The following is a 14,722-nucleotide window of genomic DNA, read 5'->3' on the forward strand; positions in this document are numbered from 1 at the left end:
AAGCCAGGAGCCAGGTGCTTCTTCCTGGTCTCCCATGCAGGTGCAGGGGTCCAAGCATTTGCGCCATCCTCCACTGCCCTCCCGGGCCACAGCAGAGAGCTGGACTGGAAGAGGAGCAACCAGGACTAGAACCCAGCGCCCATATGGGATGTTGGCGCCACAGGTAGAGGATTAACCAAGTAAGCCACAGCGCCAGGCCACAGACCTATATATTTATAAACAAAGCTTACTGAGAAAGAAAAGACTTGGATTAAAAATTAGCAGAAACAAAAACAATTACAATAATTTAAACAATCCAAAGATCATCTCAAAAACTTCTTTGTGTTTGTTTTTAATCTCTTTCTGATTTAACTGTTAGATGACTGTCTAGGTTCTATTTGTATAGTAGTGAAGAAGGCAGACTCAAAATGTCATGGATTACAAATAAAACTGAAAATATCATGTTAGCTACTGTTGCAATGAGGGTCCAGTATTAAAATATGCATAAACATCATACTAGCAGCTCCAAGGAGAAAACATATATATTTAAGTATATCTCTTCTCTGCACACAAAAATTTAAAAAAACATGTGTTAATGACTAATTAGAGGTGACCTGCTTCACTAAAACTAAAATTTTCTCTATGTTCCACATAATAACTATAGTCCACATATTTCAATAATACTTATGCTTAGAGTTCCATAACTAAACAAAGAAGAAAGCTTTTATACTTCACTATTATAAGAAATATCAAAACTAGTTTATGCTTGTGAGAGAGACAGAGACAGCATGTTACAGGGATTACATTACATTTCCAGATTCCTAGTAGAAAACACCTAGTGTTGGGTACTCATCATTTTTCTATCTAATTGCCCATTCTTTGTTTAATCAATACATCGGAACTAAAATTCCTAATAATACAGTTAAGTAAACTCAACTGCAGACTGTGACAATTCTTAATTTATATCAATAAACATAAAAATTGAGTAAATTTGAATAAGTAATTTTAATTAAAGAGTTTTCCTTAAAATATTGAAGCTATATAAAGTTGAATATATAATATCAATGCTCTAATTTACTCAAATTTTTAAACTAGAATATTTCTAAATAAAAAGTTGTTCAAGGGGCAGGCACTGTGGAATAGCAGATAAAGCCACCACCTGCAGTGCCAGCATCCCACATGGGCACCAGTTCAAGTCCCAGCTGCTCCACTTCCAATCCAGCCCTCTGCTATGGCCTGGGAAAGCAGTAGAGGATGGCCCAAGTCCTTAGGCCCCTGCACCCACATGGGAGACTCAGAGGAAGCTCCTGGCTCCTGGCTTTGGATCAGCAAAGCTCCGGCCGTGGAGGCCAACTGGGTAGTGAACCAGCAGATGGAAGATCTCGATCTCTCTCTCTCTCTCTCTCTCTCTCTCTCTCTCTCCCTGCCTTTCTCTCTCTGTGTAACTCTGACTTTCAAATAAATAAATAAATCTTAAAAAAAAGTTATTCAAGGCCGGCGCCGTGGCTCAATAGGCTAATCCTCCACCTTGCGGCGCCGGCACACCGGGTTCTAGTCCCGGTCGGGGCGCCGGATTCTGTCCCGGTTGCCCCTCTTCCAGGCCAGCTCTCTGCTATGGCCAGGGAGTGCAGTGGAGGATGGCCCAGGTGCTTGGGCCCTGCACCCCATGGGAGACCAGGAAAAGCACCTGGATCCTGGCTCCTGCCATCGGATCAGCGCGGTGCGCCGGCTGCAGCGGCGGCCATTGGAGGGTGAACCAACGGCAAAGGAAGACCTTTCTCTCTCTGTCTCTCTCTCTCACTGTCCACTCTGCCTGTCAAAAAAAAAAAAAAAAAAAAAAAAGTTATTCAAGATAAGTGTTATAAGACAGGATAGAATATAAACATTTGTCTCTACTTCCTCCATGCAGTAACTCCTCAAAAATGTCATTAAGACAATTCTTTAAAAGCCATTAAGCCTACTTGAAGAATGAGAGAAGTTCATGAAAATCAAATTATCACATAATATCTGACCTAAATGTCAGAAATCTGGCTCATACTTTGACAGGAAGGAGGAGTATAAGAAGTAAAAAACCTGTGCCGCACTGCAGAAACCTGCTTAGAAATGGGCAGTACCAACGACTTAGGGAAACAGAGGTGAGGGTGTGGCTAAAAACAGATGGCTTAGATGAAAGACTTTGGAAAAAGCAATTAACATGCCAGATCCCCTGCTAAACAGCAGAATGCTAAAGGATTATCCTCTGGAAAATGTAAAATAACGTAGCTGGGCTGAGAAGATCAGACATATCTGAAAGCACACAGCCTGAGAACAAAGGTATTATAGGAAAGGTTAATGTTCTTAGTCAACATTCTGCCATCCTCAACTCTCTCCACCCCTCAACTCCCACACAAAAGAAAGCAGAAGTGATCTAGACAGGAGATTAAGAATCTTTTCTGGAGGATCTGAGCAGCCCTAAGAAAATGACTTAAGGTAGCAGTCAATGGTTACCAAGTAAAATGGTCCCTTCACGTCACTCTACAGTGAAGTTCATTATAGACAAGCATCAACAATGCCCCTCTTTTCCCATTCCATCAAGTTGGGAATCAAAATATGGGCCTACAAGATGACTATAGCATATGCTCTAAGATATTTATCAAACAGATAAAGATAAATTTAAAAAGGACCAAATTAAACTATATATTTAACAAAGCTAACAACCTGGATCTTAGTCATTTTAAATTTATAATTATTTAAGTATGCTCTCCTGAAATGTATCTCTATACCTGTTATTAAACAGACAATTTGAAGTTACACTTAAATGTTACTAGATATGGTGCTAAAAAAAAAAAAAAAAAAAAAAAAAAAACAACCACTTAAAAGAAATAGTTCTTCCATTTGCAAACAATATTTTGAATCAAGTCAAATAATTTTTAAATATAGACAGGTGTGCAACCATAATGATATCTACCACAGTGGAATTAATTTGAATTATTGCACATATCTAAAAGTAAAAATAAAAACATGGGGTCAGCACTGCTTCACAGGGGATTAAGACAATGCCTGAAACGTTGGAATCCCATATGGATGCCAGTTGGAGTTCTGGTTGCTCTACTTCCAATTCTGCTCCCTGCTAATAGCCTGGGAAAGCAGTAGAACAGGGCCCAGTCTTGGCTGTCCAAGCATGAGCAAGACCTGGAACAACCTCCTGGCTCCTGGCTTCAATCTGGCCCAGCCCCGGCTGTGGTGGCCACTTGGGAAATAAAGCAGTGGATGAAAGAGGAAGGGCGGAAACAAACAAACGAAATCACCTTCAAGAAGCAATAACATATATAGAGCAGCAGCCCTTGTATAGACTGTTGAGGAACAGTTCTCTTAGATTTTTTATTCCATTTGTTCTTTTTTTCTTTTTTTCTTGCTTTTTCTTTTTTCTTTCTTGGATAAAATAGGAGAGGGAGCAGGAAGCGGGCGGAGAACGGTTGGGAGGGCAGGTACAGGGGGAAGAATTACTGTGTTCATGATGTTGTATTTATGAGATACAAACAAATTAAAAAAATAAGAAATAGATCTCTCTAACTCTGCCTTTCAATTAAATAGATCTAACTCTACCTTTCAAATAAATAAACTAAATCTTAAAAAATAAACAACAAAAAAGCCTATTTCTTTAAGTAGACTAAGATTCAGCTACTTAAATTAGTTTACTAAAATCCTATGGTAATTTATAACTTCTAACAATTTCTTCCTTTATTAACAAAAAGATATATGATGCCATTAACTACATAAAACAATTTGGCTCTTTTTCTCCTTCATCCAGTTTTCCACAATGAATTTGGCTAACAAAATCTGCTAAACTACAATGTAAGCTGTACTACAATATATCACACCTTTGGGCAGAATTAATGATTTTATACTTGCATTTCTCTTAGCATGTATTAAGACAGTATCTTGAATTGAATAAGTTTCTTCTTTATTCATTTCAATATTTTTCAACAAGTAGCTTAATTTCTTCCAAAAATATAAAGCATACACACCAGATTACTGTAATTACTTAAAATACTTTTGGTATTGCATTTGTAAGTTAAATCAGTTTTGTATGCATAAATTTTAAAAGCATCTCAGAAAAATTCTAAAATGATTCTAACAACTAAATTTCTGTATTTCTTATCTTAAATTACCTCATGGCACTGACATCTACTATTTGAGAAAACAATTTTTTTTTTTTCAAATCAACTAGTGTTTGTCCTCATTCCTACCTGGCTTTCCACAATAAAACAATAAAAATCTGCCTTTTTAACTTTCACAAGATTAAAAGTACAAGTAGTAAGATACTAAATTTCATCAAATACAGCCAAAATATCTCCTCTGTTGGCATGTTTATCAGACTAGTATCTACTACAGTGTCTCTCTTTTTTTTTTTTTTTTTAATTTATTTGTTTACTTGACAGGCAGAGTTACATAGAGGCAGAGGCAAAGAGAGAAAGAGAGAGAAGTCTTTCATTCGCTTGTTCACTCCCCAGATGGCCACAATGGCCAGAACTGCACTGATCCGAAATCAGAAGCCAGGAGCTTCTTCTGGGACTCCCAAGTGGGTGCAGGGGCCCAAAGATTTGGGCCATCTTCTATTGCTTCCCCAGGCCATAGCAGAGAGCTGGATCGGGAGTCGAGCAGCTGGGACTCGAACCAGCACCGATATGGATGCCAGCACTGCAGGCGGGGGCTTTACCCACTATGCCACAGCACTGGCCTCCCTACAGTGTCCTTTGAAATTTTACAATTCTCACATTTTCTGACTAGGATTCCCTGTAACTTCTATTCAGTTTTCAGACATTAGAAAGTTTTCTTTCTCCCTTTCTCTTTTGGTCATTATAAGGTCTTGAAATAACTCAGCAACATGTTGCACCTTTCAACCTCCTGACCAACAAGCCACAAAAACAAATCCCTAAATACAAAAGCTAAACTAGGTTATGATGGAAAAAGAGCAGAAATAAAGCAAGTAACAAAACAACCACAAAATCATAACAGTGGAAGAGGCCAGTTCCATCACAAAACAACAAGGCAACTGCTGAATACAAGCATCTAACTCCCAAAATTTCTTTTCATTATCTGAATTTCTTTACCCTTCTGGTTGCGATTTGTTAACTTACTTTGATAAATTAGTATTTCATGCTACACAAACCCATGGTCAGAAATCTTAGGCTAACATTTTGATGTAAAAATAATTCATATTGTGTTCCAGTTTAGAAACAAAAGTTTTCAAAATGCAGAGTACTTATGGGAAATAAAACTAAGAGATAGTGAACGCTGGAAACATGATCTGCAGATACAGACAACTACAAAAATGTTTAAATCAGAAGGTAAAATTATTGAATGAAAATACAGACCCTGCTGGACTCTACCACACTAGTTTATAAAAACTGCTCATGGGCTTTAAAATGACAATGACATTTTCATGCTTACCTGAATTTCCTCCCAGATGTCCTCATCTAGTAATGTGGCTGCTCTATGGTGCTGCAAAGGGACTATCAGGCAGTGCCCCTCAGTAAGAGACTGGAAGTTGGGTAAACACAAATAAACCTATCGGGAAAAAATTTTAAAGTTGAAATGCTACTGTAATTTACTCACACTTGTAGCTAATAATTAACACAGTACACTTGCTTAGAAGAAAACGTTTATCATAACTATTTTAAAAAAAGATTTAATTTTTATAACTATTTTAAAAGCCATAAAAATGGTTTTTAATAAACTGGAAATTCAGAATATAAGTGCAATTTTCACTGCTACATATAAAGATTATCCAAGGAAGGAAAAATAAATGATACTACATCCTTGATCTAAAGAAAGTATATACTTTGAAAGCCCTTAACACAGTTTCACAAGACTACAAAGATACATGGCATGGCCTGGTAATGGCAGAGTGCTCTAATCGATGGACTATTAATCAGACCTTTTACCTCTCACAAGCTGAGAAAAGAAAACCTAGCCAAGAGAGAGGAAATGATCTCACGGTGACTTCACTGCTCGAGTTAAGCTCTTTTTATTTCCATACATGTATTACTTAAAACTGGTGCTACTTTTCCCACTAAATACAAACTGTCTTTTAAAAAAGGAGAATGGACAAAAGATCTCCTAAGGAGCATAAATAACTTCCTGCAAAAGGATGTTTTTTCTATTATTTTTGTTAAATTGTAGTTGGAAATATTTTATATGGCAGATAATTATTTTATAAAATAGTGGGCAGTTTTAAAACTCTGCTGTGAACAAAGAAAGAGTGGCTACTTAAATTTATACTGGAGGGACCAGAACTGTGGCGCAGGACTTAAAGCTCCAGCGTGTAACGCCAGCATCCCATATGGAAGCTGGTTCCCAGGGAAACACCACTGGACTACAGTCTCAAACATTTCCCAGTGCACAACAGGAAAAATTTAAGTGTTATTAGAGGTTTAATTTATTCTTATATGGAACAGAATAAAGAAATATAAAATATATATATAAATGTGAGAGATCTATATGGTAGTAATACATATGTGATATATATGGAAATTATGAAAGTCTTGAAAAGAGATGTATAATTTGGGACATGCTCAAGCTGACTTGCCCCAAATGGTAGAGTTAAAAACATACCAGGGGATTCCAATTCAATCCCATCAAGGTGGCATGTACCAATGCCATCTCACTATTCCAAGTGATCAATTTCAGTTCACAATTGATCATAATGAAAGGACTAAGAGTCAAAGGGAGCAGATAAACAAGTCTAGTACCTGCTAACACTAACTGATGGAATAAATAAAGGGGAGAGTGATCCAACATGGGAAGTGAGATACTCAGCAGACTCATAGAATGGCAGATGTCCTAAATAGCACTCTGGCCTTAGAATCAGCCCTAAAGGCAATCGGATCTGGCTGAAAAGCCCATGAGAGTATTTCAGGCATGGAAAGCCAAGACACTCTGGCAAAAGATCTCTGTGAGTGAGATCCCAGGGGAAAGAACAGGTCTTCAAAGAAGGAGGTACCTTTCTCTGAAGGGAGGAGAGAACCTCCACTTTGACTATGACCTTGTCTAAACAAGATAAGAATCGGAGAACTCAGAGGGCTTCCATAGCCTTGGAAACTCATGACTGGAGCATAGGGAGACTACTGATGCCATAGACAGGAGTGTCAATTGGTAAAGTCAACAACAGGAGTCACTGTGCACTTAATCCTCATGTAGGATCTCTGTCCTTAATGTGCTGTGCATTGAGATTTAATGCTATAACGAGTACTCAAACAATATATTTCACTTTGTGTTTCTATGGGGGTGCAAACTGTTGAAATCTTTACTTAATGTATACTAAACTGATCCTCTGTTAAAAAAAAAAAAAAAAGAAAAAAGAAATTATCAACTCCCAACTTGACTCTCACTGGGATTAAACATGACAATAGGTCTGATCTGATTTCATCATCATTTAAAAAAAATCATCTATTATTTTTCACTTTATGTTTCTGTGTGGGAGCAAACTGTTGAAATCCTTACTTAATGTATACTAAGCTGATCTTCTGTATATTAAGATAATTGAAAATGAATCTTGATGTGAATGGAAGGGGAGAGGGAGTGGGAAAGGGGAGGGTAGTAGGTGGGAGGGACGGTATGTGGGGGAAGCCATTGTAATCCATAAATCGTACTTTGGAAATTTATATTCATTAAATAAAAGTTAAAAAAAAAAAAAGGTACAATATGTCAATGAGTCAGTAAGTTCAGGTATGTTTTACTTTCTGAATCAACAATCTATGCTATGCATCTTGGGTATCTTAGCCAAAATTCACTGACATTTTCAAGGTTCATTTGGATGAAACCAACACATCATCATCAAATTAATTATGAATATGGATATTATATATGGGCAAACATTGTTATGATCTCTCTAAAACTACTAAGTTTATTGAAGCAGCATCCTTTAGAACACAGGAAAAATACAGAATGGTTTATTAGATTCAAAAAAAAAAAAGAACTTTAAAAAATTAATATAGGCAATTGGCTAAGATGGGTTTTTCCTTTTTAAAAATTGGTTACATATTTAGTGAAGTTTTTACATTTACCTTTGAGATAACTTATGGAGTGAAAGAAAATTGAAAAAAACAAGGGTAAAAAATGAAGCAAAAGAAATCAAATTGATAAACTGACTGCTTTAATGATCTAAAGATAGTAAGATTACATATAATGTATGAATGCAAATGTACATAAACAACAAAAATAAAAATATGTACAGGGCCGGCACTGTGGCTTAGCAAAAAATGCCACCGCCTGCAGTGCCAGCATCCCATATGGGCGCCAGTTTGAGCCCTGGCTGCTCCACTCCAGCTCTCTGCTGTGGCCTGGGAAAGCAGTGGAAGATGGCCCAAGTCCTTGGCCCCTACACCCATGTGGGAAACCCAGAAGATACTCCTGGCTCCAGGCTTCAGATCGGCCCAGCTCCGGCCGTTGCAGCCATCTGGGGAGTGAACCACTGGATGGAAGGGATGAAAGACCCTTTCTCTTTCTCTTTCTCTCTCTCTCTCTCTCTCTCTCTCTGCCTCTCTGTAACTCTGCCTCTCAAATAAATAAATCTTTAAAATAATAATAATAAATATGCACTATATATTCACTAATTCATTAGCTCCTGAAACTGGCATTCACTATTTAATCTTTTCTACTATCACTTTCTCACTACTTTCTTTCACTGCTCCATGAATGCCAATCATTTCTTCTTCATACGTTTTTACACACTGATACCCCTCCTGAAACATCATTCATTTATACCTTCAAATTTCTTGCTCCCTCCCATCATACATAATTTACTAAAATATCTCAGAGGCATTTTCTAGGCCACCTTATAAAAAAATACTCCCTCATAATTTTATCTCATTTTCTCACTTTATTTGCATGTGAGACAATTAATACTTCAATATCAGAGTAATTATTACTTTGTTTTCTGCTCTATTTCACTAGAATACAAATTCCAAAAGTCTTTCTAATCCTCACACCTTTTCTCCAGTAGCAAATTAGTTTTTGGCATATATCATGTACACAAAAATTACTTACTTATTGAAACAGTTAAGTCGATAAAAATTTATTGAAATAAATGAGTACTATTTACTATGAAAAAAGCTAGATGTTTGGTATACAAGAGTAAGCAAAAGTTACTTCTGTTTTTGTGCAGCTTAAAGAGTATTAGAAGAGAAACCCAAGAAACAAGTAAAACAAAGACATATAATAAATTTGTTCAAATTATGAGATATCCGTTAAACAAAGAGGTCCTTTGAGAAAGTAAGCAGACAGAAGCTAATTTAGATTGACATAGGTGATTTTAATGTTGAGAATCAAGTATTAATCTAAAAATAAGGTCATACTGCTGGTAAACAGCAGTCAGAGCTGGAATCCATCAAACCTGGATTCCAAAGTCCACGGCTTCACCATTACCCAATGATGTCTCTCTAAAAAGAAGAATCACAAAAGAAATGTGCTATTATGGCTCAAATCATAGATGATTCTAACAATCACTGGAACTTGGGATAAATATTTGAAAAAAGCAGATTATCCAGGTATCTTATAACAGTATAAAGACTGAAGCAAATCTATGCACATGAATAAATCTTTTCCTTAGGTCAGAAAATGTGATATTTATTACCTTAACACCTATGGCAACAATAAGGTGCTTGGGAAACTGAGAGCTGTCAAAACAATACAGACATTTTTCCATTTGTGCAGCAAGACTCTGATGCTCCGCAATAGCTCTTTTCCTCTGATTCTCTTCCTCTTCACCAAGACGTCCTCTCTCAGCTGCTCTGGAGACAAACATGTCATCTAAAGTGTAGTAATCTCCATCTGCTTTTCCCATAAACTGAAGGGTCAAAATAAAAAATAGGGAATTCAAAGTTAAGGTTTTATTGTACTTCATCATCCTAAAGTCTTATCTTTAAGTTCTATGCCAAAACATATTTAAAAATAAAGAAAGAAGCAATTAAACTTTAAGCTAGACCTGCAAAAATAATCTATTACCATTATCGCAGCTAAAGTTTAACAAATACCTGCTATGTGTAACTCCATATAATCTGATCACGTTTTACACTCCTATAAGGTGGGGACCATCATTTTCATTTAAAAGACTATGAAGCTAAACCACAAAAAGGCTAAGTAAACTACCTTCACATTAAAAATTAGCATTCTCACTACATAGAATATGTAGCATTTTTCTATCTATTTCTAGTCCTACTCTTCATTCTCCACACCTCCCCAAACATAAAATAACTTTTTATTGATGCTTTTAAAGCCAAATCATATTTACATATTTATGTTCTTGCTGAAAATCCTCACAAAGCTGTGAGGACAAAGCTGTATACAGGACCAAAATCTGGTGTGGCCTACTAAATCACAGACACAGAAAGGCATGATGGTTAAGAATTTCGGCTATACACTCAAAAAAACCATAGTAAAATTTCACCCCCATCCATTTAATCCTGGGCATGTTATTTAATCTTCCTGTGTTCTCTCTAGGCTTTATGTTTTCATGTTACAATAGTCAGACATTATCTACCTACTAGAATTATCCCACTTAATCCTCAGAACACATGCCTGGAACACAGGTAAGTGTAATAAGACTGAATACATTATCAACCAATATGACCTAATATTGATAAAAATTTCACTCAACAACAGCAGTTGGATATTCTTCTCAAGTGTACACAGAACATCTATCAAAACAGATGATATTCTGGATAATAACGTAAGTCTCTGTGAACTTAAAAAAGGCTATAGTAACAAACAGCATTGATATAGTAACATAAATCCACAAACATGGATTGAATTAGAAATCAGTAACAGATTTCTGAGAGAATTTCAAGTATTTGGAGGCTAAATAGGGCACTTCTAAATAACACATGAATCATCAACACAATAAAAAAAAGAAAATTAGGATCTGTTTTTAACTGAAATAAAACAGAAAAGCAATACATCAGAATTTGTGGGATACTACTAAAGTAGAACTTAGAGGGAAAATCATAGCACTAAAGACCAGTATTAGAAAACAAGAGAGAGGCCGGCACTATAGGGTAGCAGGTAAAGCCGCCACCTGCAGTGCCAGCATCCCATTTGGGTGCCAGTTCGTGTCCCAGCTGCTCCACTTCCAATCCAGCTCTCTGCTACGGCCTGGCAAAGCAGAAGATGGCCCAAGTCCTTGGGCCCCTGCACCTGTGTGGGAGACCTGAAAGAAGCTCCTGGCTTTGGATTGGCACAGCTCCGGCCATTGCAGCCATCTGGAGAGTGAACCAGCAAATGGAAGACCTCTCCCTCTCTCTCTGTCTCTCCTCTCTCTGTAACTCAAGTAAATAAACAAATCTTAAGGAAAAAAAAAAGGAAGAAGAAACCAAGAGAAACCTCAAATCAATGAGGTCAGCTTTCACCTTAGGAAGTTAGGGGGGCCAGCGCCATGGCTCACTAGGCTAATCCTCCGCCTGCAGTGCCGGCAACCTGGGTTCTAGTCCCAGTTGAGGTGCCGGATTCTGTCCTGGTTGCTCCTCTTCCAGTCTAGCTCTCTGCTGTGGGCCAGGAGGGCAGTGGAGGATGGCCCAAGTCCTTGGGCCCTGCACCTGCATGGGAGACCAGGAGGAAGCACCTGGCTCCTGGCTTCGGATCAGCGCAGCGCGCCGGCCATAGCAGCCGTTTGGGGGGTGAACCAGCAGAAGGAACACCTTTCTCTCTTTCTCTCTCTCTCTCTTTTCTCTCTCTGTCTAAATCTGCCTGTCCAAAAAAAAAGAAGTTGGGGGAAAAAAATGGGACAAGCATTGTGGCTCATGAGGTTAAGCTACAGCCTGCAATACCAACATCCCATATAAGAGATGGTTCAAGTCCCAGCTGCTCCACTTCTGATCCAGCTTCCTGCTAATGTGCCTATGGAAGCAGCTGAACATGATCCAAGTACTTGGTCCCTGCCAATCACTTGGGAGACCCAGATTCAGCCTCTGATTCCTGGCTTCAGTCTTGCCCGACTTTGGCCAGTGCAGCCATTTGGGGAGTGAATCAGCAGATGAAAGATCTCTCTCCCTTGTCTCGCCCTCTGTCTTTGTAACTCTGCCATTCAAATAAATAAATCCTTTTTTTTAAGTGAGAAAAAACAAAAAATATTTTCACAAAAATGCTAATATGGGATGTTAATAGGAAAAATGGGGTGAGGAGTATATGGAAACTCTGTATTACTACTTCACAATTGTTGTTTTGTAAATTTAAAACTATTATGAAATAAAATGCTTAAAACTTTTTTAAAAAAACCAATTTCTTTTTAAGATTTTTTTATTTATTTGTAAGTCAGAGTTACACAGAGAGAGAAGGAGAGGCAGAGAGAGAGAGGTCTTCCATCTGCTGGTTCACTCCAAAATTGGCCACAATGGCCAGAGCTGCGCCAATCTGAAGCCAGGTAGTTGTAGGGGCCTAAGGACTTGGGATATCTTTTACTGATTTCCCAAGCCACAGTAGAGATCTAGATCAGAATTGGAGCAGCCGGGTCTCAAACTAGGACCCATATGGGATGCTGGTACTTCAGGCACCCCATTAACCCGCTGCACCACAGTGCTGGCCCCCAAAAACACCCAATGTTAACGAAAGAAAATTTCTATTGGGGCTGGCGCAGTGGCACAGCAGGTTAAAGCCCTGGCCTAAGGCGCCATCATCTCATATGGGTGCCAGTTCTAGTCCTGGCTGCTCCTCTTCCGATCCAGCTCTCTGCTATGGCCTGGGAAAGCAGTAGAAGATGGCCCAAGTCCTTGGGCTCCTGCACCCACGTAGTAGACCCAGGGAAAGTTTCTGGCTCCTAGCTTCAGATCGGCACAGCTCCAGGCATAGGAGCCATCTGGGAAGTGAACCAGCAGATGAAAGACCTCTCTCTCTCTGTTTCTACCTCTCTCTGTAACTGTGTCTTTCAAATAAATAAAATAAATCTTTAAAAAAAAACAAAGAAAATTTCTATAACATCATTACTGATAGGATCAAGTGAACAGATCATTATTAGTAAGTCACTTCTCAGGAAACATTCACTTCCTCACCCTATAACCAATTTATTTTTTCTCTTGAATTTTCTTCATGATTATTGTTTATGTATATGAATTTCTCTGTATCACGAATTATTTTAGATTGGGATCTTTATCTCAACCATAATTCATTACATTTTGAAAAATACCAGAAGTTGTCTCTAATCATGTTCATGGTAACAGTGACCACCAACATGTAGGATATAAATAGTAATTTTAAGTACTCTCTAACACAAATATTCTTGAAACATCAGAATGGTTATTTTTGCCTGGCTTATTAAAAAAAAGAAAAACAAGGATAAGAAACTAACAATCAAAATCATAGTTCTAGGGCTGGCGCTGTGGCACAGAGGGTAAAGCTGCCGCCTGCAATGCCGGCATCCCATATGGGTGCCAGTTAGAGACCCGGCTGCTCCACTTCTGATCCAGCTCTCTGCTATGGTCTGGGAAAGCAGTGGAAGATGGCCCAAGTCCTTGGGCCCCTGTACCTATGTGAAAGACCCAGAAGAAGCTCCTGGCTCCTGACTTTGGATCGGCAAAGCGCCAGCCGTTGCAGCCAAGTGGGGAGTAAAGCAGCAGATGGAAGACCCCTCTCTCTCTGTCTCTCCTTCTCTCTGTGTGTAACCCTGACTTTCAAATAAATAAATAAATAAATAAATAAATAAATCTTAAAAAAAAAAAGAAAATCATAATTATTGCAAAACAGAGCCAGGAATCAAAGACAGCTTAACCTGAATACAAAAAAATTGAAGAGTGCCTGACACATGAATGAAAAGTGAGTCTCAAAAGCAAATCTTTAAAACACAGAAAGCTTATATTGTGAATATAGTCTAGGAAGTACAAAAAAGAACTAAAAGAAATCTAAAATTTCATCTGTAATCAACACATTAAATTAAGGGATTTTTCAGGAGGAACACAGATATCTATGAGGCATTTTTTTAAAAATACATTAACAGGTACAGATTACATACTTCTATATGTTAAACTGTACATATGTTATAGCCCATTGGTACTAAGAAAAAATGAATAATTTAGAAAAACAGTCAATTCAAATCAAATTTTGTATATTGAAGAAAGCACTTCTTTAAATCTAGATTGTGGGGCCAGTGCTGTGACACAGCAGGTTAACGCCCTGGCCGGAAGCGCCAGCATCCCATATGGGCGCTGGTTCGTGTCTCGACTGCTCCTCTTCCAATCCAGCTCTCTGCTATGGCCCGGGGTAGCAGTGCAGTAGAAGATGGCCCAAGTCCTTGGGCCCCTGCACCCCCGTGGGAGACCCAGAAGAGGCTCCTGGCTCCTGGCTTCGGATAGGTGCAGCTCCGGCCATCTGAGGAGTGAACCAGCAGATGGAAGACCTCTCTGTTTCTACCTCTCTCTGTAACTCTGTCTAATAAACAAAATAAATCTTTAAAAAAAATCTAGATTGCATAGATGCTGACAAACCCCCCTATTTTATTTATAGCACTTGAATTAAATAATTGCCAATTAAATCTGAATGATTCTTCAACTGAATCAACTGACATATGTCTCTCACTGATCCAAAAACAATTACTAAATCCTCTGCACCTCCAACTTGTAATTATTTGCATTTTTGTCACTTCTTTTTAAGGTTTGATCCAAAATGTTTTCAGTTTATTTGTCATACTTGTTCCATGACCTTCAGCCTACATATCTGAATATGTCATTAATAACCAACATTTTTGATGGACATATTAATAACAGATAGTAGAAAATAT

The 14,722-nt window shown here is 38.1% G+C and overlaps 1 protein-coding gene across 3 annotated transcripts in view; it reads right to left on the reverse strand.

The window, feature by feature from the left end:
- CWF19L2 (CWF19 like cell cycle control factor 2) overlaps nt 1–14,722 on the reverse strand; it is a 220,414-nt gene that overhangs the window by 72,197 nt on the left and 133,495 nt on the right. For all 3 annotated transcript variants that reach the window (XM_008261932.4, XM_008261926.4, XM_008261936.4), the window contains exons 13-14: nt 9,596–9,808; nt 5,413–5,529 (exon numbers count right to left, since the gene is read on the reverse strand). In XM_008261932.4, the coding sequence (XP_008260154.2) occupies nt 5,413–5,529; nt 9,596–9,808 (330 nt within the window). The remainder of the gene's footprint in view (nt 1–5,412; nt 5,530–9,595; nt 9,809–14,722) is intronic.

The sequence above is a fragment of the Oryctolagus cuniculus genome, chromosome 1, assembly GCF_964237555.1.
Source record: "Oryctolagus cuniculus chromosome 1, mOryCun1.1, whole genome shotgun sequence".
Lineage (NCBI taxonomy): Eukaryota > Metazoa > Chordata > Mammalia > Lagomorpha > Leporidae > Oryctolagus > Oryctolagus cuniculus.